The following is a 24,619-nucleotide window of genomic DNA, read 5'->3' as shown; positions in this document are numbered from 1 at the left end:
GCCGAAGGAATGAATCTCAAAGGGCAATGTTTAAGAATGAGCAGGGAATGCTGTCTTAGCTAGAAAATGTTTCCAGGTAAAGCAATCCCCCCCCCCAAAATGAATTAACAGAAAACAAACAAAACCGGACCAAAAAATAAACAACAACCACCGCAACGAAAGCCTCCCAGAGAACGACCATGCAGGCAATCACCACTGTTGCCTGTGGATAAAACTGAGAGTCCTAGAGATAAAGGGAGAGAGATATAAAGGGTTTCAAAGTATGGGAATGATTTTTGTTTTTTCATTTAATGCTAGGTTTCAAAGAAGGAAGAATATGTCTGTCAACTGAACACACTTTTTCTATTTAAAATCCATCCAGATGTCTTAATGGGCTTGTCAGGAGTGGGAGGGTCCCCTCGGCTGCTTCCCAAAGCCCGGAGAGAACCCTTGGTGGGGAGTGTGGAGCACGGCTCAGCAGCCTCCTTGTGGCCATTACTTCTTCTTGAACACCTGATAGCACACCTGGTCACCACAGGTCAGCTTCTGCAAGGTCAGAAAGTGGGTGAGTGACTCGCAGGCCAGGCCTTCCTCTGCCCCCCCAGGCCTTGGTGTCTGTGAGTCGGCGTGAGCATGGGGAAGCTGGAATACAGAGGACACTCAGTCATTCTGGGCCAAGTGCATCTCATGGACCCAATCAGCTGGCATGCCCTGCAGGTAGCAGTAATTTGATTGTGACACTTGAATTGAGCTTGAACAACTATAAAAATGAAAAATGCAAAGAAATTACCCTCTTGGGCGGGATTTTTCCTACTCCCGTGATTAAAGCAACATCTCCTAATTTATAAAAGGCCATGAAGCCATGAAGAAGGAAAGGATCTAATGGGGAGAAGCATTTGGAAGGCAAGGGCCTGGGAATCTGCAGGCTGGTGGGCTGTCACTCCGTGCTGCGGGCTTTCTGGACTCAGGTGATTAGAATGTTGGTTGGTGGCATCCCAGGCAATGACAGGGCAACAGGGCGTGGGCAGCAGAAGGGCTCCCCCCAGGCCTGCCAATGCAGAAAAGATACTGCTTTTCATCCAGACAGAGGGAGCCCCCAGGCCTTATCCACGCCTCATGACTCCTTTAGGGAGGAGAGAGAAATATGAGAGTGGGGACGGCCACGAAATCATTGCAGTTGACAATGAATCCATTGTCTTAGCCACAGGGACCACTGGGGATTGTACTACAATTAAAAAAATCCATCATCCAAACCAGAGCAGGTAGGGAAAACCGTCAATGGAAAACACGCTAGATGCTTCCCATTTATCACCAGTTGACACTGCTTCCAAAATAAAGATCTCAGGTGAGGAAGCCTGGCTCTGGAGGGCACCGCGGTGACCTGCATACTGACACTGGGGCCAAGTAGCTGCCTGACTCCGCAGGTGAAGGAATGACTGAATGAGTGAAAAGCCATTTAACAAACGAGTGACTGAATGCATGAAGGAGTGAAAGATTCCTCACTATTTGAATGCTGGACACATAAATTGCCTTGAAGATTGAAGACTGAAAAATTCAGCTACCTAGACACATAACATTTATTTCAGGAGATCAGCCATTGTTCCTACTGTACCAAGTTAACTTAAAATATTTCAGGTTTAGGTGGACATACCTGACGATGAGAGGCAATGCTTGTGGTCCACAAGGTGGTTCCCAAGCCCCCCTGTCCCTATCCGTCCCACTCCCGCCCCTCTTCTTCCCGGCTCACATCATGGTGAGGAGGCCTGGAGCCACCTTCCTCCAGGGCATCTTTGTTCTGTGCCTCACATTTCTCTTCAGCTGGTCTTTAACGGATTCCCTGCATTACGCCTTGGATCTCGGCTTCCTAACTCAGCATTTTGAACTCTCATTTTAATTGCAGCCGTTCACAGAGACAGCCATATAGATTTCTTCTTGGAGTCCCCTGAGCCAGACAGGAATGGCTTTCTGACTATATGACCACACGCATTTGGCTGGCGCTCAGGGGACGAGTGCAGGGCCATTTTTCTTGTCAAGGCACCTGGCGAGGTGAACCTGCAGTCTGTGTAAGCACCGCGGAAGGGGACTGGGCAGACCCCGGGACTTACCAGGTGCAGCTTGTCCCCCTCAACCCACTGCCTCCAGCCACGGTTTTCCTTCTCCCCCTTCTGCACGCACACAAGGACATCACCTTCCCAGGTGATCAGCGTCTGCAATGACAGGTTCCCAGGCAAATCAGATGTATGGTCTTGATTGGGATGGAACAAACCTAAGCCCATAGGTGTGGTGCCTGCGGCCATTGTCAGGCTCCTGCTTGCCCACAGGGCAGAGCCCTCAGCCTCTGCTGAGCCGAGATCGGCCAGACTCACTTTCTACATATACCCTCCATTCCCGCCAAACCGGCTTATTGTGGCTGGTTCTGTTCTCTTTTAAAGAATCCTAGAGGCACCTGCATGGCTCAGTCGGTTAGGCGTCGGTTTGGCTCAGGTCATGATCTTGGGGGTCATGATCTCAAGCCCTGGTTCAGGCTCCATGCTGATCGGGGAGTCTGCTTGAGGTTCTCTCTCTTCCTCTCCCTCTGCCCCTGTACTCACTCACGCCCTCTCTCTCTCTCAAATAAGTAAATAAATCTTAAAAAAAAAAAAAAAAAAGAATTCTTCTCTCCCATTTTACCATATGGTGAAGACAGGATTCCAAATCAGTGGGGGAAAAGATGGTGCATTTGACTATAAATGATGTAAAATTTCTGGAAGGGCAAAATAGTATAATGTCAACAGATGAAGAACAAACTGGGAAACATAATTGCAACACATATCAAAGACCTGACTTCCTTATATGTAAAGGGCTCCTGTAAATCAATAAGAGAAAGATCATTAACCCAATAGGAAATTTTAAAAAGGACACAGCCAACAGCTTCTGAGGGAAAAAAAAAAAACCCTAAAACCCAGCAGATGGCTTTTAAACATAAGAAAAGATATTCAACCTTGCTCATAATAGGAGAAATGCAAATTAAGGCTGTTTTTCAGATACAATTCATCACACGGTCAAAGATCAAAGAGTCTGATAACACACTGAGAGGAAGTGTGGAGAAGCAGGCACCTCCATAAATGGCTAGTGGGTATATAAATTGGTATGAATCCTTTTGCAGGGCAATTTTATATTACCTCTTGAAATATAACATTGTGTATACCCTTTGACCTAGAAATTCTGCGTCTGGGAATTTTCCCTCCAGGAATCACACGGTGAGGATGGCCTGTCGTAGGGCAATAGTGCAGGCAGAGAAGCTACCTGACTAGCAGGGGCCCACAACAGGTGGTTCCAGGGCTATCCTCATCATCCAGAAGCAGGAGGGTGGCCCTTCTCCTGGTCCTGGGCTTCCTCTGGACAGCAGTGCGGACCGGCTCGTAACACGGGGGCGGCAGCAGCGCTGCAGAGCTCGTGCAGGACAGCCGGGCTGAGCTGACCGGCAAGTTGAAGAAGCCATAAACCTACTGAACCCCAAGAGGCTCAAATTCCTGTGCACATACTTACAGCTCATACCCCCCCCCCCCAACTCCTCTGGCTTCTCTTTCTCCTTTTATTTCTCCTAGCCCCCGCCTCGGGACTGTTTGTACTATCCCTAGATGGTTCTCCAGGGCCGCCCGCCTCTGAGCCCAGGTGAGGACCGCACATGCACCTCCTGAAGGATGACATCACTCCCATCCAGACAGTGGTTTTGTGTCGCTCCTGTCCTTTCTCAGGGATGACCCCGATGCCAGCTGGTTTTCTCCCAAGCATATGCAAATTGTATTATGTCTCTGTGAACAATATTATGCTAAGGACCAGACGTTTGCTTTTCTATCTTGCCAACGTAGTTGGCGACAAACTGACCTGTGTTTCCTTATTCACTGTCCTTGCACATTCGGGTCTATTTTTTGGGACAAATTTGTTTTCTACAGATTGTTAAGTCTACCTATTTCTAAAATAATATTTGACCTTGACCAATTTATCCATCCTCATTTTACTCCTCAACACATCACGGTGTTGTTTGTTACGGCAAACGACTAGAAGCCTCATAAATTCCGTCAACAGGAGGCTACTTAAATATGTGTGGTTCATGGGGTGCCTGGGTGGCTCAATCAGGGCACCTGGGTGGCTCAGTCATTAAGCGTCTGCCTTTGGCTCAGGTCATGATCCCAGGGTCCTGGGATTGAGCCCCACATTGGGCTCCCTGCTCCACGGGAAGCCTGCTTCTCCTTCTCCCACTCCCCCTGCTTGTGTTCCCTCTCTAGCTGTGTCTCTGTCAAATAAATAACAATCTTAAAAAAAAAAAAACAAAAAAAAACAAAAAACGTGTGGTTCATCCATGCTATGCAGCCCTTGAAAGAAGGAGGCAGTTCTATACCTATGGAGGAGAGCAGTCTCCATAGTGTATAGTGAAGTTAAAAAAGCAAGGAGCATGGCCATATGCATAAAACAAGGGGGGAATGTGTATGCACACATATGTTTGCACATATTCTCTGCAAGGAAGTAAAAGAGCCCTTAATGGTGATCGTCGCTGAGGAAGGAACTGAGAGGTTGGGGGGCCAGAATGGGAAGGAAATTTCACTTTTTACTATTTAAATTTTCTTAAACCATCTGCATGTAATATTCCCTAAATTAATTTAACAATAAAATTCTACATGTTTTCTAAAGAAAATAGGTCTCCTGCTTCTTTGAGGCCATCTGAAGCCTCACATCTTTGAAGGTCTTTAAGAAGCTTAATTTACAGATTGCTCTCCTTGTTCTTCTGCGAGGGAAGAACAAGGAGAGCTAGAATATTCCAGAATTCCCTCCCAAATAGATGAGAAAGGAATACTCATTTGTCGTTGCCCATCATTGGTTTTGGGACTCAATTCCCTCCCAAAAGGATGAGAAAGGATCACGTCTTCTTATTGGGCAAGGACTGTGTCTTCTAACCCCCTACCCCCGCCCACATTGCCTTACACCTCATGGACACCTAATACATGTTGACTGAACTAGTGTCTATCTCTCCCAATAGACAAGAAGCTCCATGAAAGAAGAGGCCATGTCGGCTGTTCATTTCTGCAATCCCAGACTCAGCAGAGAAGGTGCTTGGTGAGCAATGTTGAATGACTCTGTGATTGAGTTATTTTGTTGAAACGGAATCGTGAGGTAAATTCATGTGGGACCACATCTTCTTAATCCAGTCATCTGTTGAAAGGCATCTCGGCTCCTTCCACGATTTAGCTATTGTGGACAATGCTGCTATGAACATTGGGGTGCTTAAGGCCCTTCTCTTCACTACGTCTGTATCTTTGGGGTAAATACCCAGTAGTGCAATTGACTGGATTAAGAAGATGTGGTCCATATATACAATGGAATATTACTGAGCCATCAAAAAGAACTATTTCTCAACATTTGCTGTAACATGAACGGGATTGGAGGAGATAATGCTAAGTGAAATAAGTTAAGCAGAGAAGGACAATTATCATATGGTTTCACTCATTTATGGAACATAAGAAGGAGGAAGATCTGTAGGAGAAGAAAGGGAAGAAGAAAGGGGGGGTAAAGAGAAGAGAATGAACCATGAGAGACTATGGACTCTGGGAAACAAACTGAGGGCTTCAGAGGGGAGGGGGGTGGGGGAATGGGATACGCTGGTGATGGGTAGTAAGGAGGGCACGTATTGCATGGTGCACTGGGTGTTATACGCAAGTAATGAATGATGGAACTTTACATCAAAAACTAGGGATGTACTGTATGGTGACTAACATAATATAATAAAAAATCATTAAAATATATATATATATATAAAAAATAAATAAATAAATCCACGTGAGAGAATAAATGATCGTATGTATTCTTTGTTGATGATGATTCCTGACGACTCAGCCAGCCCGCCTTCTTGCCTTGATTTCTGTGGTCCCCTGGAGTGCACACATGACCATCATTATGGACACTGGATGCTAACTTTCCATCTACCTGTCTGCTTTCTCATGAGACGGTGAGATCTTTCAGAGCAGAAAGGGCTCTAATTCATTACTTTACCCATAGCTCCTGACCCAGGCGTCTCATGTAGTGGGGGTGTGGCAAATTTGTAGAAGGAACAAAAAAGAAAAACGTTGGTGCACGAGGGCCTGTCCTAATATTTTCTTTTAATAAATCTTAGTAAGCAGCAAGATTAAAAGTTATTCTGACCCTAAGTAATTGGCTACCAATGAATTACGGTAATATCTACAATATTACAGCCTTACTCCTACATAAAGCAGACGGTAAGAAGAGAAATGAACTGAAATTCCACCATTCAATTTCCTTTCAGTTGGCGTCCCTCATCCCTGCATCAGAGGACGTTTTGAAAGAGGCTCAATTGCCTTCAAAGATCTTGAGGCTGAGGAGATGGAGACAAGTGAGGAAAACCATTGCTTCTGAGCCAGAGGATAAAGAAGACACACTTGCACTGAATTAAAGAAGGAAGCTGGGCCCACGCTGCAGTTTCCCTCTCTCAGTGTCCACAGTGAAAATCATTAAAAACAGCCCTGGATGGGAAATTAGATAAGGTACTAAAGGAGCACTAAATTTGCAGAAGTGGATAACTATACTGGGATTATATGAGAGACTATTCTAATTCATAGGAAACGCTGCATTACTTAGAGGTAACACATCAGATTGCTCAGAAAAAATATGTATATGATAGTGAGAGAGCACGTACAAAAGATAAAGCAAATGGGGCAAAATATTGACCGTAGGTAGCTCTCAGCAAAGAGTATATGGATGTTCTTTGCTATTTTCATGCAACTTTTCTGTAAATTCGAATCAGTCCCCTAAGAGTTTTTTTTTTTTAAAGGAAAATAACAGCTCTTTAAATGAAGCGCGTTGAAGGGCACCATGAACGTGTTTAAAGTCTCCCAGCACAGCTGCCCTTGTGCCAGAGCGATTTCGGCAGCGCCCACCATCCCCTCCGGCAATCCCAAGCGGGGGCCTCCCGGAGAAGCTGCTGCCCCGGGCTCCCATGGACACCACAGTGGCACCACTTGTTCTAACTGCCATCATCTGTGTCTGCTTTCCCCTGCCTCAATTGTCCACCCCAATTACTTATTGTTTCTAATTGATACAACTTAAATACAATAAAATTTACCTTTTTAAAGTACAATTCAGTCATTTTTAGTATATTCACAAAGTTGTAAAATCCTCACCACTGTCTAAATCCAGAACATTTTCATGGCTCCCCAAAGAAACTCTGCATCAGCCAGTGGTCACTCCTCATTCCCTCTGCCCCAGGCAACCACTTTCTGTCTCTAGGGATTTGCCTGACTTTTCAAAAAAGATTTTATTTTTTTATTTGAGAGAGAGAGACAGAGATAGCGACAGAGATAGTGAGAGAGAGAACGAGCGGGGAGGAGAAGGAGAAGCAGGCTCTCCACTGAACAAAGAGCCTGATGCGGGGCTTGATCTCAGGACCCTTGGATCATGACCTGAGCCGACGGCAGACACATAACTGACTGAGCCACCCAGGCGCCCCTAGGGATTTGCCTATTCTGGGCATTTCATATAAGTCCTACGATATGTGGCCTCTGTGGCTGACTGCTCTCGCTTAGCAGGATACGTCCTGAGTTCATGCGGGCGGCGGTATATATCAGTGTGCGCTCCTTTCTACGCCTGCATGCTATTCCATTACATGAGGATCCGTTATTTCTTTTGAATTTTATTCTGCGTAGCTTGTGTATTTTTGAAAAGGGCTTTAAATCCTCTTAGAAACGATTCAGCATAGAAAGTGAAGAATATGTATGACCCGCAGGAAGGAAGAAGGGGGTCTTTGGGTCTCTTAAAGAGTTGACCCCACAGTTCCAGTGGTGTCACTGCTCCTGCTCTGGGATGGCATGGATCCGGGCACATTCGGGCCCTATTGTGCCTCTGCTACAGCCCCACACCACACACATCTCTCCCCCACGCTGCCGAATGGGGAGGTTCTCAGAGGGGTTCGTGAGGGTGACAGAGGAGTTGAGAAGTAGAGCCCTGGAGAATAAGAGCATGAATATCACAGAAACACGTGCACACACACATACAGATGCATGTGCACACATTCAGATATAGACACACACACACACATACACATGCACACACGTGTGGGCACAGACACACACGTGCACGTGTGTGCAGGTGCACATGGACACACAGGTTTGTGTGCCCTCAGGCATGCTGCCACATGCGGGCCTCAGAAATTAATCAGAGAGAGAGACTCACTTGCTCCCTGTGGTCCCTTTCCAGCTGAAGGGTTCCAGTCAGATTACAGAAAGCAGGTAGTCCCAAGGCATCTGCTCTGTGTTGTGGTTCTCATGGGAACAGCCTTTTGCTGGAGACTGGGCAAATTCTGTCCTGGAGACTTCTCAGGCCCCACCAGTTGCGCGCGCGTGTGTGTGTGTGTGTGTGTGTGTGTGTGTGTGTGTAAGCCCCAACTTCTTGTTGTGGGCAAAGCAGAGATAAGAAGTGGGAAGCGGGATTCTCTCCCTGCAGGACTAAGGCTGGGAAGAGGATGGGGCTCCAGGGTGCGGGGGACAGAAGGCGAAGGAGCACAACAGTCGGTGTTGAGAGGCAGAACCCTCTAACCGTCAGGGCTGAAAGGATGTAACTTATTTTAGGAAGAGTGAGTTCTCTACTATCAAAGGTGATGAAAGAAGAAGTCAGAGAGAACAGGCCTGCTTTTCCACAGCCCACATCCAGAATGGAAAGGCGAAGGAAAATGAATCATTGTGAACAGATTAGGCTAGAACAGCAGAGTGATGCAAAAATTCAGAGACAAATTTCCCATCCGTTCCGGTGTCTGAGGAACTGGCCTTCCAGCCACACAGTTCAGAGAAGCCTCGTCGATCCATCAACCCCTCAGGGAGGGGATTCTACAACGGGCTGTTCCAGAGCCCGGAGGCTTTGGCTCTTACGCCAAGACTGCTCTGATGGAAGCATTTCCAAAGTGCTTTTCATTTCCCACTTTTCTTTAGCAAGGAGCACTAAATATAATTCAACCTTGACTTGATGGCTGAGATTATCAATGCTGCAGGACAACTTGATGGATAAATAAAATGCGTCCTGCTCTCTTGGCTTTAGAGTCATCGCCAAAGAACGATGACAGCTTTTTCCCCCCACCCCAGGAGAGCAGCCAGAGCTCATGTCCCTTGCTTTGGGGGAGAGTTGAGACCTCTGACTTTGGAAGAGCTCCTGGAAGCACCAGAGAAGAGTGGGACTCTGGAGAGAGTGGGGTTCATGGTGAAAGGGAAAAGGCAGGATGGAGGATTGAGCTTCCTTGTGGCACTCTGAGGGGCTGGCCCACTGCTGGGGTGAGGGCACAGACACCTGGGGATAGGATACTCAGCACTGCCCTCCCTCACTTCGAGAGCCAGGGCAGAGGTCCTGGTGGCTGCACGGGCATGAAGGGAGTGGGTGCTATAAATATGCAGGCTGCCAACCCTTGTATAAGCTCGTGGGCCTGGACAGTGAGTGGTCAGTGGCAACCATGCTAAATGACAAACTGGAAGTCCTTCCAAATTTCCTGGACTGTGTAATCCATGAGGTTCTTGCATGGTGCTAAGATTGGAATTGGGGGGGGGGTTGCCTGGGTGGCCCAGTCAGTTAAGTGTCTTCTTTTGGTTCAGGTCCTGATCCCAGGGTCCTGGGATCCAGCCCGAGTCAGGCTCCTGCTCAGCAGGGAGCCTGTTTCTCCCTCTTCCTCCACCCCTCCCCCATTCATGCAGGTGCGCGTGCGCGCACTCTCTCTCTCTCACGCATTCTCAAATAAATAAGTAAATAAATAAATAAATAAAATCTTTAAAAAAAAATTGGAATGGGGGAATCCTTAAATATGATTGAGATTGCATTTCTCCCCATTCCTGTTCGCAGGGACTGTCCAGGGGTAATTGGATTTGGATAACCAAAGACAGGTGCACTGAGTGTGAGCGTGAGCACTGCAGCGATTGGACACTGGGCTGTGATACCACATGGTAATGCAAAAGGCGAGGGAGACCAGCTGTTACCCTGCCTCCCCCTGCCCCCTGCCCCCAACCCCACTTCTCCCTGCTGCTGTCATTCTCTGCCTTATTTACGAACAGCTCCTCTGGGCAAGGGCCTGCTTCTTCTGCAGAGTCAAGTTCTCAGGCCTTGAGATAACTACCCACTCGTGCACTCAGAGCTGTCTGCTCACTTTCAGGGTCCTACCTATATCCAAGCAGTTCAAGTGGCTGGAAGCCGGGCCTTCTGATGTATGGAGGATTTCCTCGATTATGTCCTGTGAATTAAGGTGATGCTGGGACAGAAGCCATCAATGTGCCAGAGATTTCTCTAAGTGACTAGCACTGGGAAAACCTTGACTTCTTTAGTCCACTGACTTTTTTTGATTAGCATTGCATTTTTCTTTTAAAAAGTTAAATCAGTTGGGATCATCCAAAATTGATGTATTTCATATTAAAACGTGTGAATTCTCAACATCTCTTGAAAAGAAAAAAGTAACCTAGCAACACAAGGCCCCCATGCTCCATGGCAATGCTTGGCTGGTGCTGAGTACAGCTGACCCTGAGATGAAGAGCTGTGCTACCCAGCTCGCGAAATCACTCTCACTCCCTACGGTATTGCCCTTGCCCTCCAGGCCCACGTCAGCATAGTGCTGGCCTCCTACCCCAGGTCCTGGAGAGGTGGGCAATCTTCCATCTCTCCTTTGCTTATAAGCTTAGTGTAGAAGCCAGCTTGTTTCTTCCTGTTGAGCCTCCAATACTTTCTTAATGCCAGCATCAAGTCACTCTGGTCTCCTCTGCTGATCCCTCCCTGGTTGTTTCTGTCATATTTCATTGCAAAGCCAGATGGCCGGCTTCTGCACACAGAATATATGAGTAGAAACTGCCAGGCCAGGTCCTCACCTTAACATTCCGGTTGTCCAGGCCCTTTGTGCACTCCTCAAACTCCACTCCAACAGTGAAATCCAGATCATAGTTGCGGAATGTGCTGTTGGTTTTCGTCTTGAAGTTATCGCCGTCTTGATCAATGATCTTCGTCTGAGTCAGACGTACTGCGATCTTGCGGGTGGCAAAATCAATATCTGTTGGCAAAGAAAGTCGTGGAGGTTATGATGTGCTCAGCCAGACTCATTCATTTCTTTAACAAGGCCAAACATTAAGGACTAGAGACACAGACCACGGGCAGCCCACATTTCTTTGCTCAAATGGGGAACAAGAGCTGTCTTACACATGGCCAGTTTGGGCATCTCAGTCAATCGATTGTCTGGAAACCTAGGGTCTTTTGGCGCCTCCTCAGGAGCTCTGATGGAAGGGGGAGGTAACAGGCAGGGCTCACCCCTGAGCTGCAACTCCCAGTAGGCACGTGCATTCATACACATACGCACACACATGCACATGCAGGTACGCGCACACACACACCCCTCCCCCATAGAAGTTCCATTCTATTTAACATAATTGGATTTCCTCCTAGGAGTTTGCTGAATGAAAGATTTCACGGTTTAAAAGGAAGAAGACCACTTAAAAATAATCAGTCTAGATCATGGGTAAAAATGGGCCTTTTGTTAATGTCCATGGCAGGTTAGGATACATATGCACCTCCATTTTTAAAGCAGATTGGGGGTGTACTTAGCTAGGCTGTTCTGCCTCAGTCATGGGCCCCCAGGATAACTTTAAGCGTATTCTAGACATTTAATAAATACTTGTGCAGATTATTGTGAAAAGTTTAAAACAAACCAAAGTAGAAAGGAGAGTACAAGGAACTCCACACATCCATTAGCCAGATTCAACCATTATCAAGATTTTGCCACATTTATTCCATTTACATCTTTTCTTTGTTGATTTTTTCCATCAAATTCTATAGCAGTTGTTTTTATCCCCAGCTTTACTAAGATACAATTAACAAATAACATTGCATCACTTTCAGTGGTAGATATGATGATTTGATACACATATATGTTGCAAAATGTTGACCAACAATAGGCAGTTCTTTTTAAAGTTCAGTATGTATTAGAGTTTCCAAGAGAATTCCTACAAAGAGATCCCTGGACCCAGGTCCCATAGATTCTGCCTCTGTAGTTCTCAGGGAAGCCATGAGTTTGCATTTCTAATAAACTCCATGGTGATGTTCATATTATCGGTCACTGATCACACTTTGAGCAGTATTGCTGTGACAGATTGACAATTGATACATCAGCAGTATTTGATTTCACATATATTTTTGATTGAGACAAATGGCAATGGATGTTTGAAAATTAAGTTTCACCAGAGAGCCTTCCAGTTATCTTTAACTATATCTTTATTTTCAAATAGGAAGGAAATTATGAGGAAGTATTTTAATGGAAAACGTATTCATTTCTCAGAGACTATTATATAAGCAAAAGGGTGTGCCCTTCAGTGGGGTGTTTCATTTACCAAGCTTTCAATTTTACAGTACGAAGCTAGGTATGGAGCCAAACTTCTTGCTAACCTCTGGTTGTGTATAAAATGTCACCCAAGCCAAAATGTCACTGCCCTGTGGAATAGATTTAGAAACAGAGGATCATTCTGGAACTTGCTATAAACATCACTAAGCTCTTGGTATCTAGCCAAAATCATATTGGATCCCCTTTATGTCTGTGAATTCTCCAGATATTTTGGATGCCAATCTAAATCTAACTTTTTTTTCCCAGAAATTCCAGCTGGAAGTTTTTAAAAATACTGACATTGGTTTTTATCATAACCCAAGGATAATAATGACCTCAAGAGTAAGAACAATTTGGATTCATTGAGTATTCTTGCTCTGAGAATCCCAGACCCATCTCTATGGTCAGTCAGTAATTAAACTTCACACTGTGTGCTTTCTGGTGGGGGATAAATACTATTGTGCCCACGAGGAAGACCAGCAGTCACCAACAGTTTAGGAAGCTCCTGACAATATGGAGAATTAACACCTCTGCTGGCCTACCCCCACCCTTTCTGCTGCCCTTCCATGGTAGCCAAGCATCACGTCCCTCATCCTCTCTTCTCATTCCTTTCTGACTCATCTCCTTCTGGATCTCTTTAGTTACTATCACTCTTCTCCTCCTAAAGGACCAAGAAGAGACTGAAGCTGGCTGGTTGGACCTCAATGTGGGCCAGCAGTTTGACCGCAGCTGGGAACCCACAAGAGTATCACATCTGCATGGGGAAGGGCCCTGGCTGGGCTTTTGGACGTGAAATTGTATAGTCAGCATTTATCATAAAGGGAATAATTTCAAGTAACATCAGGCAGCGCAGAAGGTAAAAGGATTACATACCTGTATCCTAAGTTGAAAAGAAAAACAGGTTCAAGTTGGCATGAGCTAGTGCATGAATGCTAGGGCCTTGCTCAAATATCATTCATGACTCTTGGTTGAGAACCTGTCATGTCTAAGAATTCACCAATGGGACCCAAAGCTGGCTGCCCAACAGGATCAGGTGGGAAGATGGAAAAACTACAGAGTTCTGGGTCTTACCCTAGACCCGGAATCTCTGGGTGGTTTTTGATCTTGAATTTCCTCATAACAGGCTGTTTGGAGAGACTTCTATGGTTTAAGAAATTTGAAAGCCATGACTTAAGCACCTACTCCTCCAGCCATAGGTGATGACACAGAGACCCAGAGAGGTTAAGTGACTTGTCTAAGCATGCACAGCTGGAAAAGCAATCACAGGGTTTGATAATTGGATGGATATGTGTGGAGGGGTCAGGTTGGGAGGAGAAAACAGTAGTTTTGAGCTTGGGAATCAAGATGAAATCCAGAAAAGTAGGAGAGAGAATTAATCTTATGGGGAACATAGGAACTGAATTTGAGGTCAAATGATCTGGGGGCTACTCTGGGTGGACCCTTGGTAATATTTGGGGTGGTAATTAAGACACGCCTTGGAACCAACCAGGAATGGTGCCCCAGGGTGGAACCACCCTTGGGAAACCTCACCCAACAAACACATGAGATAAGTATTATATTATCTCCATTTTACCAATGAGGAAACTGGCTCAGAGAAGCTGTGGCACTTTCTCTGGGTTGTAATAGCGAGGAAGCGATCGAGGTGGAATTTGAACCCAGAATGGCCTGTCTCCGGGGCCAGCACGTGCTCCACAAGCCCTGGGCCATCCCGTCTTGTCAGAAGGTCAGACCCCACCCTCCCGAGTCTGTGCACTTTCTGTGGTTGCCCAAACACCAGTAACTTCTGAGCGACTCTTCTTTACAGCTCCCCTGGAGCCACAGGGACTTCTGGATCCAGCCGGAGGACACATCCCTGTTTGGGGCAGTTTACGTTTCCCGGAGCTCGAATGTACCCTTTTCACCACACCGCAGTTGTTTTCTGGGCTCAGGGCTCTCTGTGAAGTCTGAGCTCGGTCAGTCACACTCTAAGCCTGGCCTTTTTCTGATAGCTCCTTTAGCTTCTGCTCCGTGGCTCAGGGAACTGTACCCGGGGACATCCAAGCCACACAGCCTGCAATGAGGCCACCGGACGTGGAATCAGATGAAAGCTCTCTCTGCTGCCCTTTGTGCTGTGAACATTCCTAGGCCAGCATTCACAGAGCCCGGGGTCCCCACTGCATCTGCCATGGCGCTCAGCTTCACAGGTCCCAAAACTGTGGTTCATGATCAATTATGTTTAGGAAACAAGGAGGTAAAACCAAGAGAAGCAGGTTTCTACACTGAAGAACTTCACAGAGCCTTCAATCTAGGAAAGATGCTTGGCAACCCCAACCGCGGGGATGCAGGGTATGGACTCTCCCAGTCTTGTGCGGCCATAGACCCGCCCTGTGGTGGGACATGCCACCCAGCTGGTCCGGTGTTCCATAGAACATGATACAGAAAGGGCTGACAAAACTCTCCAGCTTTCTCTCAGCCACCTGGGCCCTGCAATTGTGGAACTATCTCCTGTTTCATTTTCTCCCTTCGAGGCAACTGCTGACCTGTTTGGAAGGGAAAAGACTAAATAGGACCAACTGGTCAAGTATTTCTGTCTTAGAAATTAATCCTGCCTTAAAATTGCTAAAAGCCACTGAAGAGTCTTCCAGATCTAGTCAGTATAAACACATGCTTGTGGCAGGCAGAGGGCTAACATGGCACACTCCAACTCCTGTTTCTCTCTTTCTGCCCCAGAAACACAGTCTAGCGAGTCAGGTGACACCTGTGTGTCCAGCTTCAGTCCCACGGCTGAACCCTAGAGTCCAGCAGAGCACAGTGGCCATAACTGGAGCTATTATGAACCGCACCAGGTTGCTTTGAGGCTTAAATTCTGCCCAGTGGCTTGTGGTAACGGCCCCATCAATGGTGGCGGCTGCCATCATCGTAATCATTACTATGAAGCCCCTTGCGCTCACAGGCTGCAGTGCTCCACGTCCTTTGCATTTTCCCAGATATGCCCTGTGGGTTCGCCCCCCAAATCCCTGCTGCTCTCCTCCCAGCTCTCCAAGTCTCACAAGACCCAGCCCCAACCTTGCCTTCTCCAGATGATTCTGCTCTTTCCTCACCTGCTCTTCAGACCACACAGCTTTACCCCCAGGAGACACACAGATAGTGTCCTTTGACTTTTCCATGGGGGTGATTCTTTCCTCCAAAGTCTTACCTCTAGGACCTTGCTCTGTGTCTCCAGGGTTGGGCACAGGTAGGTGCTCAAGAAACACTTCTGGATTGGTTAATGGGCACCATAGTTTAGGACAGTGGTTCTCAGAGTGAGGTCCCTGGACCAGCAGCATCACAGTACCTGGGAACCTCTTAGAAATGTAAATTCTGGGGCTCACCCTAGACCTGCGGGTTGGGCCCTGCTTGTTTTTACAAGCCTTGCAAGTGATTCTCTGCATGCTAAAGTTTAGAACTGCTGGTATAAGAGTGAGGGTCAGATCCAGGTATAAATCCTGCCCCAGATTTCCCAGCTATGTGACCTCAGGGAAGTCACTTTCCTTTTCTGAACCTAAGCTTACTCACAGTAAAATCAGGAAAGAATGCTCATCTCAGAGTGTTATTTAGGTAAGGATTCAGTTACGATGATGGTAAAATGCTTTACAAAGTACCAATAAGCTTGTGGGCATTCTGTGCACATTGGCCTCCACCCCCTTGGCCTTTTCTGTTTAGGTGAAACAGTGGCCAGATTGGCATTCAGGCCAGAGTGAAATATTTGGTTCATACTGATGCATCTCCAAGGGCTCTGGACTCCACGGGAACAGTCAGAATGGTGGCTGATGGACTCCCTCACCAGCGTCGCCCTGCCCTGCCACGTGGGCATTTTATCCAGCCTGACCAAACATTTCTCTGCATGGACCAGCTTCTTCGCTGCAAAGTTTGGCCAGTCGGTAGAAGCAACTTTAGCCCCCACTCCTGAGGTCCATGCTGTTTTAAACCATGGTGCCGAAACTGTAGTTAGGAGATGAGAAAGAAAACCGCAGGCCAGGTGTTAACCAGGTGAAACGAGGGGGAAGGCTCCAGGTAAAGCAACGAAGGGAGAACTGAGGATTACAGAAAAATTTAGAACAGCAGTGTTCCTTAGAGAGGATGTGGAAATCAAGGCGCAGAGAATTTAAGTGGTGGGTTCAGAGTTACCCAGCTGGGACAGAGCTCCTGACAGCTTGTCCACAAATAAATTGTTTATCACTCACAACTAAGGCTCCTAATGAAAATTATTGCTTGTCCCTGGTTGCCTAGAAAGGTAGATCACAGCTAAAAATACCTATTGCTGAGAGAACTGGTTTGTCCTGGCCACTACACCCCCGGCCAATCTCTGTGACCAGCGCCGGGAGAATCTTATTAGGGGCTCTATGCACATGGAATCAAGCATTGCTGCTTCTCTGGATTGAAAAATGGTTCGGCGTCTTGGCCACCCTTTAGCATTTGCACAGGCTAGTTAATCACGTCACCTCTGCTCCACCCCAGGGAAGGGAGCCAAGTGTTCTGTCGGCGAATTCGTGATATTTCTAATCAAAAGGAAAGGTTTAACTGCGGCTGTAGAACACACACACATACACACACACACAAACACACACGCAGATTACAAAAACACTTCCTCTTTGTACTTTGCAGAGAAAATTATTTTCCTGATATGGTATTTTAACACCAGGGTTATCAAATATGTTTTATCTGCTTTTCTGGATTAAAGGTATCTTCAAGCCTGATTTATAGCCAGGTGAAATGAATTTCTATCTCAGAGGAAAAGGTCCAAAGGCAAGCTATTTCTGAATAATATATGTGGCTTGCAGCTACCGCAGAAGAAAACAACAACACCGAAGTGACTTTATTAAAGCATACTTTCCATAACTGCATTTTGAACAATGTAAGTCGTAAAGTTGAAATATGAGTATACTGCTCACCATTAAAATGCTTTGTAATATGCTTGTGAGAAAAGCTAAAGTTGCGGGCTAAAAGGGCAGGCAGTCTTTGTAAATTAAAGAGAGAGATGCACACATATTCATCATGTGAAATCTGAGACCCATTTCAAGCTCGGCTTTGATGGGCTTCAAACCTGGACTCCTTAATTCTCAGATGATAGCACTCTTAGGCAACCGCGAGAAGCAGAGTGCAAGAGCAATCTTCTCCGCATCTTTTCCTCCAGATAACACACTTAGAGAGAAATTGGACTGGCCCCCCGCCTGCCTCCTCCTGTCTCTCACGGGCATCTCCAAATATGTTTAAGACCTTTCCTAGACAGTGGGGGCAGGCTGGAGACCCTGGGGAGCCTCCCCTGCTCCCTCTGCATGATTTTGCCTCCCCACTCATACTCTAGTGCTGATCATTGGGATGGGGGCAGGGGGAGGTGAGGCCAATACAAGCTGGGAGGAAGGGGCTGAACTTATCTTCACTGGGGGCTTTTCTACCCACGACACCCCAAGGCCTTTCCCTGTTTAAAAGTCCAACCAGGGATGCCTGGGTGGCTCAGTTGGTTAAGCATCTGCCTTCGGCTCAGGTCATAATCCCAGGGTCCTGGGATCGAGCCCCCCATCAGGCTCCCCGCTCAGTGGGGAGCCTGCTTCTCCCTCTGCCTGCAGCTGCCCCTGCTTGTGCTTGCTCTCTCTCTCTGACAAATAAATAAATAAAATCTTAAAAAAAAATAAATAAAAGTCCAACCAGATACCATGTGGTTCAAGTAAACACTTTGGCAATGTATATAACTTCTTTGACCTGTAAGCACTAGCAGAAATCCAAATTTTGTCAAACTAACTCCTTGGATCATCAGACATTTTTTTCTTTCTCTCTCTCTCCCTCTCCCTCATTTGCTAATTAATTTCCACCCCGGGACTCTGAGTGACTCTTGCAATGTTTCTGAGGGTCCTGACTGTCTATCATCCCGACAGACCTTGCTCAGAATGAAGCTCCTTCTCCCCTAACCCCATGCTTAGTACCTGCACCTGGAACAGTGCTGTGGAAAGAGCCTGGGTGGGAGAAGCAGGCAGACTGGGATCCTGTCTGTGCGATATTATTTCCCAGCCACAGGTGACCCCAGGGAGGTCCTTTCACTTCTCTGGGCTTCAGATTCCTCATCCTGTGAAATGGAAAGCATTCCTTCCATCTTAATCCCTGACTACACCCTGAGCACTAGATCTTGTATCAACACGCCAATTTTAATACTCTACCTGGATGTGTAACGGGCATCTGAAGTCAAAATAGGCAAAACAGAAGTCTTCTTGCATTCCGCCCCGCCCAGCACCCCTCTCCAAACTCACTCCTCCTCATGGCTTCTCTATTTCAGCCTACGGGATCACTGTCTTCCCAGTTGTTCAACCCTAAGCCTGGGGCCATCTTCATTTCCTCCATATGCTCTGGTTTCATATTCCTCTGCAAGCCCTGTTGGCCTTATCTCCAAAATATATGTTGAACCCGTCCTCTCTTCTCCAGGCCCGGGAGCACTACTAGCCCAAGCACCTCTTGCCTGAACAACACAGCAGCCTCCTAGGATGGGCTTCCCTGCTTCTAGTCTTGCTTTCCAATGATTCATTCTCTGCACTGAGCTGTAGTGATCCTTAAAGAATATAAATAAGCTAGATTGTCTTCCATCATAAGGGCTCACCTGCCCCTTGTTTGCCACTTCCCAACACACCAGGCTTTGTGTTTCTTGAACACACCCACAACTTTTGCATTTGCTGTCTCCTGTACCTGTGACACCACTTCTCGACAGTCAAGCCTTGGCTCGCTTGTCACCTCAGACAGCCTTCCCTGACCACCCATTGCTCTTCACTCCAGAGGTCCTTTTCATTTTCTTACCTACCTACTGTACACTACCTTAAACTATTTACTTTCTCAAACTGCCGCTAGCATGTACACTCCAAGAGGGCAAGGAACTTGTCGTGTTGTTGACCACCATGTTGCCAGTGCCTAGAACATTTCTTGGCATGTCATAGGTGCTCAATGCATCTGTTGAAACTGAATAAATTAAATGAAATAATGTATATGACGTTCTGGCAAGATGCTTACCATGGCTTGATAATGCTTCTCATGGCACATGCTCACCTCTGGAGCTGGACTGTGGCTCCTAAGCAGTCAGGACAGGATTTGGACCATTGTGGGTATTCAGGAAACCTTTCCAGGCAGAGACCCCGCAGGTGGGAGCTGGCTGACTACATCCTCTAAGCCTACCTCCTTTCTGGTAGAATTTTCCAGAGACCCACTAGGACTTTTTGCAGTGGCCTCTTCTCTTTTAAATCTGTGCATGTTCATTTAAATGAGAAGATGTTTTTCATAGAAGATGCCCCCCTCCTTTTCCAAATTAAGAGAAGAATTGGATTTTCCCTAATATTTACAGTTTGTGGACTAAAGAACATCTTAATGTTTACATTGAATATTAACTGACCAGTTTTAGGACACACACCTTCCATTATATGTCCACATCTTCACTGATTAAAGTTACATGACAGTGTTTCATTTTCTAGGCTCCTTCCCTGCCCTGTCCCCGCCCAGGCACCAAATCTAGTCTATTTTCCACTCCAGACTTAACCCTGTCCTCCTTCTTGGCACTGCTTTTACCATCTTCCCAGGGCCATCACAACAGCCCCTTCACTTCTATGATGGTCCCTGCAGATCTATTCACCCCTTGCTCTTAGAGCAAGCATTGCTGGCTTCTCTCTCCTCTGCAGACACTTCCTCTCCTTATAGGATGAAGTCCACAGTGGTGGCACACCACCTTCAAGACCTGACCTGTCACCTTTCTGACTTTCTTTCATCCCCTCCTTGCACTTCACTGTCTGGCAATACAACTTGTTCTGTTCCCTCTGTCCAACACCACATTCTTTTTTTAAAAAAATATTTTATCTATTTATTTGAGAGAGAGAGAGAGTGAGCTCTAGAGGGGGGTGGATCAGAGGGAGAAGTAGACTCAATCCTGGGACTCCAGGATCACGACCTGAGCCGAAAGCAGTCGCTTAACCAACTGAGCCACCCAGGCGCCCCCAACACCACGTTCTTACTGGCTTGGCCTTTGCATATGCCTGCAGTCATGCCTGACTCCATTTCTGTGTGGAGCAATTCCTTCCATCCTTCAAAACCCCACCAGGCACTTAGGAAGCCTTCAATGACCTGTGTACAGTAACACCCTCCAACACCCCACACATACATCTTGTTCCTGCTCTATTGCTATGGACCTAAGGGATGGAATCACCCACTGTCCCATGGGTGACAGACTACATTTACTTAAACGGCTGCAACAGTACTTCTCATCCTACACGCTGTTCATACCATGTGACTTTGCCACTCCTCTCATTGAAAGATGGGGTCTCTGTACCTTTCTCTTGAATGTGGGTGGGCTCATGACTCCTTCAACCCAATAAAATACAATGGAAGTGATACTGTATGATTTCTGAGCCTGAGTCATACAAGGCCCTTCAGCTTCTGCCTCCTCTCCAAGCATGCTGTGAGGAAACCCAGACCAGAAAGTTCCTATCTGGCAGATGAAGAAACTGGTTCCGGAAGGTTAAAAAATTGGTCAAGGTTAGAGAACAAGCCTTAACTGGGCTGGCCCTTCTGGTTTGGTTTCCTCACCTACATGATCTTGTTCAGAATTATACTTCTGAGCTAAGCTCCAGACCATCTGCCCATGTATAGAAGCAGTCTTCCATTTTATGGTCCACTCAGGGCACTAAACTCAGCGCAGCAGGGCTGGGGTTCTGGTAGGAGGATTTGTCCCTCTCCCCACTCCCCCGAGGATTTGAGGTAAAACTCTGATAGCCAGGAGGAAAAATAAAGCAATTCTGTGTTGGAAACATGCCTGGAGTACATGAAGAAAGTTCCAATCTCTATAAGCTGTGCAATACGTCCCAGCTCTCCTTGTTCACTGAACACGGTGGAAATGTTCATCAAGCTAGAAGTTACTTGCACAGAAAATTCCACAATTCCCATTCTTGATGAGACTTCCCATCATCATATCCAAATTATTGGGCCTCTGACCCCAAGGGCAGCCCCAGCAGTGGGGAGATTCCAACCAGGAGCTCCTTACGTGGAGAGCTCTAAAGCTGGAAAAGGGATGAGGAGGATGTTGCAGGACAAAATAAGCCCAGGCAGCCAAAGCTCCCTGCCCAGTGCCTGGCCCATGGCAGCTGGCCCACACATCAGCTCCTCCTTCAGCTTTCATGTGACTTCTGTCAGCCCCATGAGAGATCCCACAAGAGCATCAACTCAGGACACACGCTGATCAAGAACTTGGCCTGGAGTCCAGTTCAAAAGTCAGGTAAAGCAGTGAGTTGTTTGATCTGTGTGACAAAAGCCACTCCTAGCCTTCTGTGGGTCTGATATTCTCTAGCTGAGAAATTTTTTAACCACTCCTTGTCTGCTTCCCCTCCACAAGCCTGACATAAGTGCAATGCAGGGGCCATTCGTGGATAATATCAGGTCCAACTGGTGATCTAAGAGATGGTGATCAAAGGCAAGAGAGCCACTGCACCATCCTGTCAAGTTTGGTTTTACTCCGTGTGTGCATGCCTGTGTGTGTGTGTGTGTGTGTGTGTGTGTGTGTGTACCCTCTATTCACATGTCTTTTCTCCATGCCAGGAATTATGCTAAGGACATTTCAGACATAATCTCACTTACTATTATTCCCAACTTACTGATGAGGAATCTGAGCTTCACAGAGAATTTGTATGACTTTCCTATTATTACATAGCTAGCAAAAAAGGAACGAGGCTTGCACACAGATCTGTTGAACTCCATGGTGGCACTGTCTGGAGGGCTGGACCACAGTTCTCCCAAAGTTCCCCTCCTTCCCTCACCCCTGGTCTCCTCCTTACCTAGGGCCTTCATGTAGCCTTCAAAGTTGTCATTACTCTCCATCTCCCAGGTTCCATTCTGGTCCCTTGTCATGGTGATAGCCTCTAGTTCAGTGTGGGTGAGTGTTGAATGTCAAGGAGCAGGCTGCAGGGAGAACATGTTAAAATGAGCTACTTTTATAGTGTAGTGGACCAGGTTTATGGCTTTGAGATAACAGGTTCAAAGGTTATAAGCACAACCCAAAAAACCTTTCCTTTCCTTTGCAAAGTTCAGCAGGACTATGAGCAACCCACACTCAAGGTCCAACGTGGCCAGAATGGGTGTCCCAGTGACCTCTTCCACATGCAGGGCCCCAGAGCAGCTCCTTTTTGGCTGGCTGGGTTCCCACAGAGCTCTTGGCCCCACACTGAACACTCTATCCTGCCCTTGAGGAAACAAATACCCAGTGCCCACCCCACCCACACTGGGCAGGGCCCAATCTACTAAAAGCAAGCCAGATCTGGAGGGAGGCCAGAGAGGAGGCAGAGGGGCAGTGGGACTCTGCTTCAAGACCCCAGGAGCAAGCTGAGGATCACCTTGACCAAAGTGGGGGGCATAGCTGGCATTCAGAGAAAGACTCTTGGTTCAGGCTGTTCCCCAAATTAGCTGTCCTAGTGGGTCAGAAAATGGGTTGGTTTACTGCTCTGATGCATAGTTCTGAGAGATGAGGCCTGGTCCACTGCACTCTGAAGCACAGAAGTGTGAGCCGAGGTGGATAAACCGTGAGGCCCCGAAAGTGAGTTTTGACTACGGCACTTTGGAGCTCTAATACATGTATTCATATGCTGTGAAATCTAAGCAAATGGTTCTGTCTGTGTGTGGTTTGGGGGGGTGTAAAGCAGCACATCTATTTTTTAGTAAATATACTGGAAACAGGGAGACACACAGTAAAAAACAGCCCAGCCACTATCAAAAAAACCAATGTGGGATAAAGGGAAGAGTACAGGACAACTTCCCACAAAGAGAAGATGAGTGAAGGCAGAACAAATAGACAGATGGGCAGCATCAGGCTTCATTATTTGATGTCCATGCAGAAGCTGCTGTAAGCTGAGCACTTAGCCTCCTGGTTTGGAAAGGTAGGTATTCCCTCTGGGTTCAGATTCACGGACTTCCACACAGCCCCTTCTGCCCCCAACTGAGTCTCCTATAGGCCTCCCTTGCAAGAAAATACTAAAAAGATGACCTGGTGGGGGAGGCGGTTGGGAGCAAAAATGGGGTTGCCATAAGCAAAAGATCTGAATTTTAATGGGTGGATGGGGGAATTCACCCTGTGTCAGGCAGGAAGTTGAAACTAAGATGCTTGCATAAAACCAAAACACTGGACAAACCATTCTGCCAGTGAGAGTGTGAAATACCTAAATCTGCCCAGAGACAATAAGAAAGTTTGTCCATTTGGCCTGGGATCTATGTGAGTTAAAAAGAAGTTCTGCCTGCACTGCCTCTGGTTTAGGGTTTGAGCTTATGCTTTCTGCTAGCCAATGTATTAAATAAATGGAGTCCTGAACTTGCAAAACATATGGGCTTCCAGAAAGAAGTAAATGTGAAAACTGTCTGGAGGGACACATCTTCAAACCAGGCCAACCAGAATTTCCTGTGACAAAGTCAGCCAAATGTGAGCTAATCCAAAATTGTAAAAGACACATGAAAATCTACCAAAAAGCAAACGTCAGCAGAAACACACAAACTAGACTTCTAAGAGCCACAGATGATAAAAGTGGTCAGTAACAAACTATAAAATAAGTATGTTTAGAATGAGCAAAAAATTTTAAAAGCACTTAAAACCATGAAAAAGAATAAAATGACATTTAAAAAATAGGTTGAAAAATAACCAGAGAGTAGTAGAAATTTTAAAAATATAGTCATGAAAATTTAAAAGGTAATGGGTGGATTAAATAGCTGATTCAACACAGCTGAAGAGAGACCAAGTAAACTGGTTGATAGAGCTGAGGAAATTAACCTGAATGTATGTAACACAGAATACACTGGTGGAAATTTAGAACATCAAAATAAAAATGAAATTCTAAAATATTCCAGGGAAAACAAAAACAACAACAGATTACCTAAAAATAAACAATACAGTAATCGGACCAATATCAGACTTCGAACAATTCTGATGGAAGGCAACAATAGAACAATATCTTGCAATGATGAGGGGAAAGTCTTTTGACTAAGAATTCTAAATGCAGCAAACTTCATTAAAATATGAGGGTTTTAAAAACTAAAATACTTTCAGATATAACAACCCCAAACTGGAAACTACCCAAACATTCATTGACAGATTAATAAACAAATTATTGTATAGTCACACAACAGAATACTACTCAACAGTAAAAGGGAACATAATGACATGAATGCATCTCATAGATATTATGCTGAGGGAAAGAAACCTGACACAAAAGATCATATATTACATGGTTCCATCCATAGGAAACTCCA

General features: G+C 46.3%; 1 protein-coding gene across 1 annotated transcript; it reads right to left on the bottom strand.

Annotated features, from left to right (window-relative positions):
* Positions 1-280: 280 nt before the first annotated feature.
* Positions 281-22,284, bottom strand: RBP2 (retinol binding protein 2). The gene is made up of 4 exons (XM_026496596.4): positions 22,165-22,284; positions 10,857-11,035; positions 2,085-2,186; positions 281-525 (listed from the first exon to the last, which is right to left on the bottom strand). The coding sequence occupies exons 1-4, from the start codon at positions 22,235-22,237 to the stop codon at positions 475-477; spliced, it is 405 nt and encodes a 134-aa protein (XP_026352381.1). The 5' UTR covers positions 22,238-22,284; the 3' UTR covers positions 281-474.
* Between the last annotated feature and the right edge of the window lie 2,335 nt (positions 22,285-24,619).

This window comes from Ursus arctos, unplaced genomic scaffold, assembly GCF_023065955.2.
Source record: "Ursus arctos isolate Adak ecotype North America unplaced genomic scaffold, UrsArc2.0 scaffold_20, whole genome shotgun sequence".
NCBI lineage: Eukaryota > Metazoa > Chordata > Mammalia > Carnivora > Ursidae > Ursus > Ursus arctos.
Note: the sequence above shows the minus strand (reverse complement) of the source record. Positions and strands in the feature narration are given on the sequence as shown.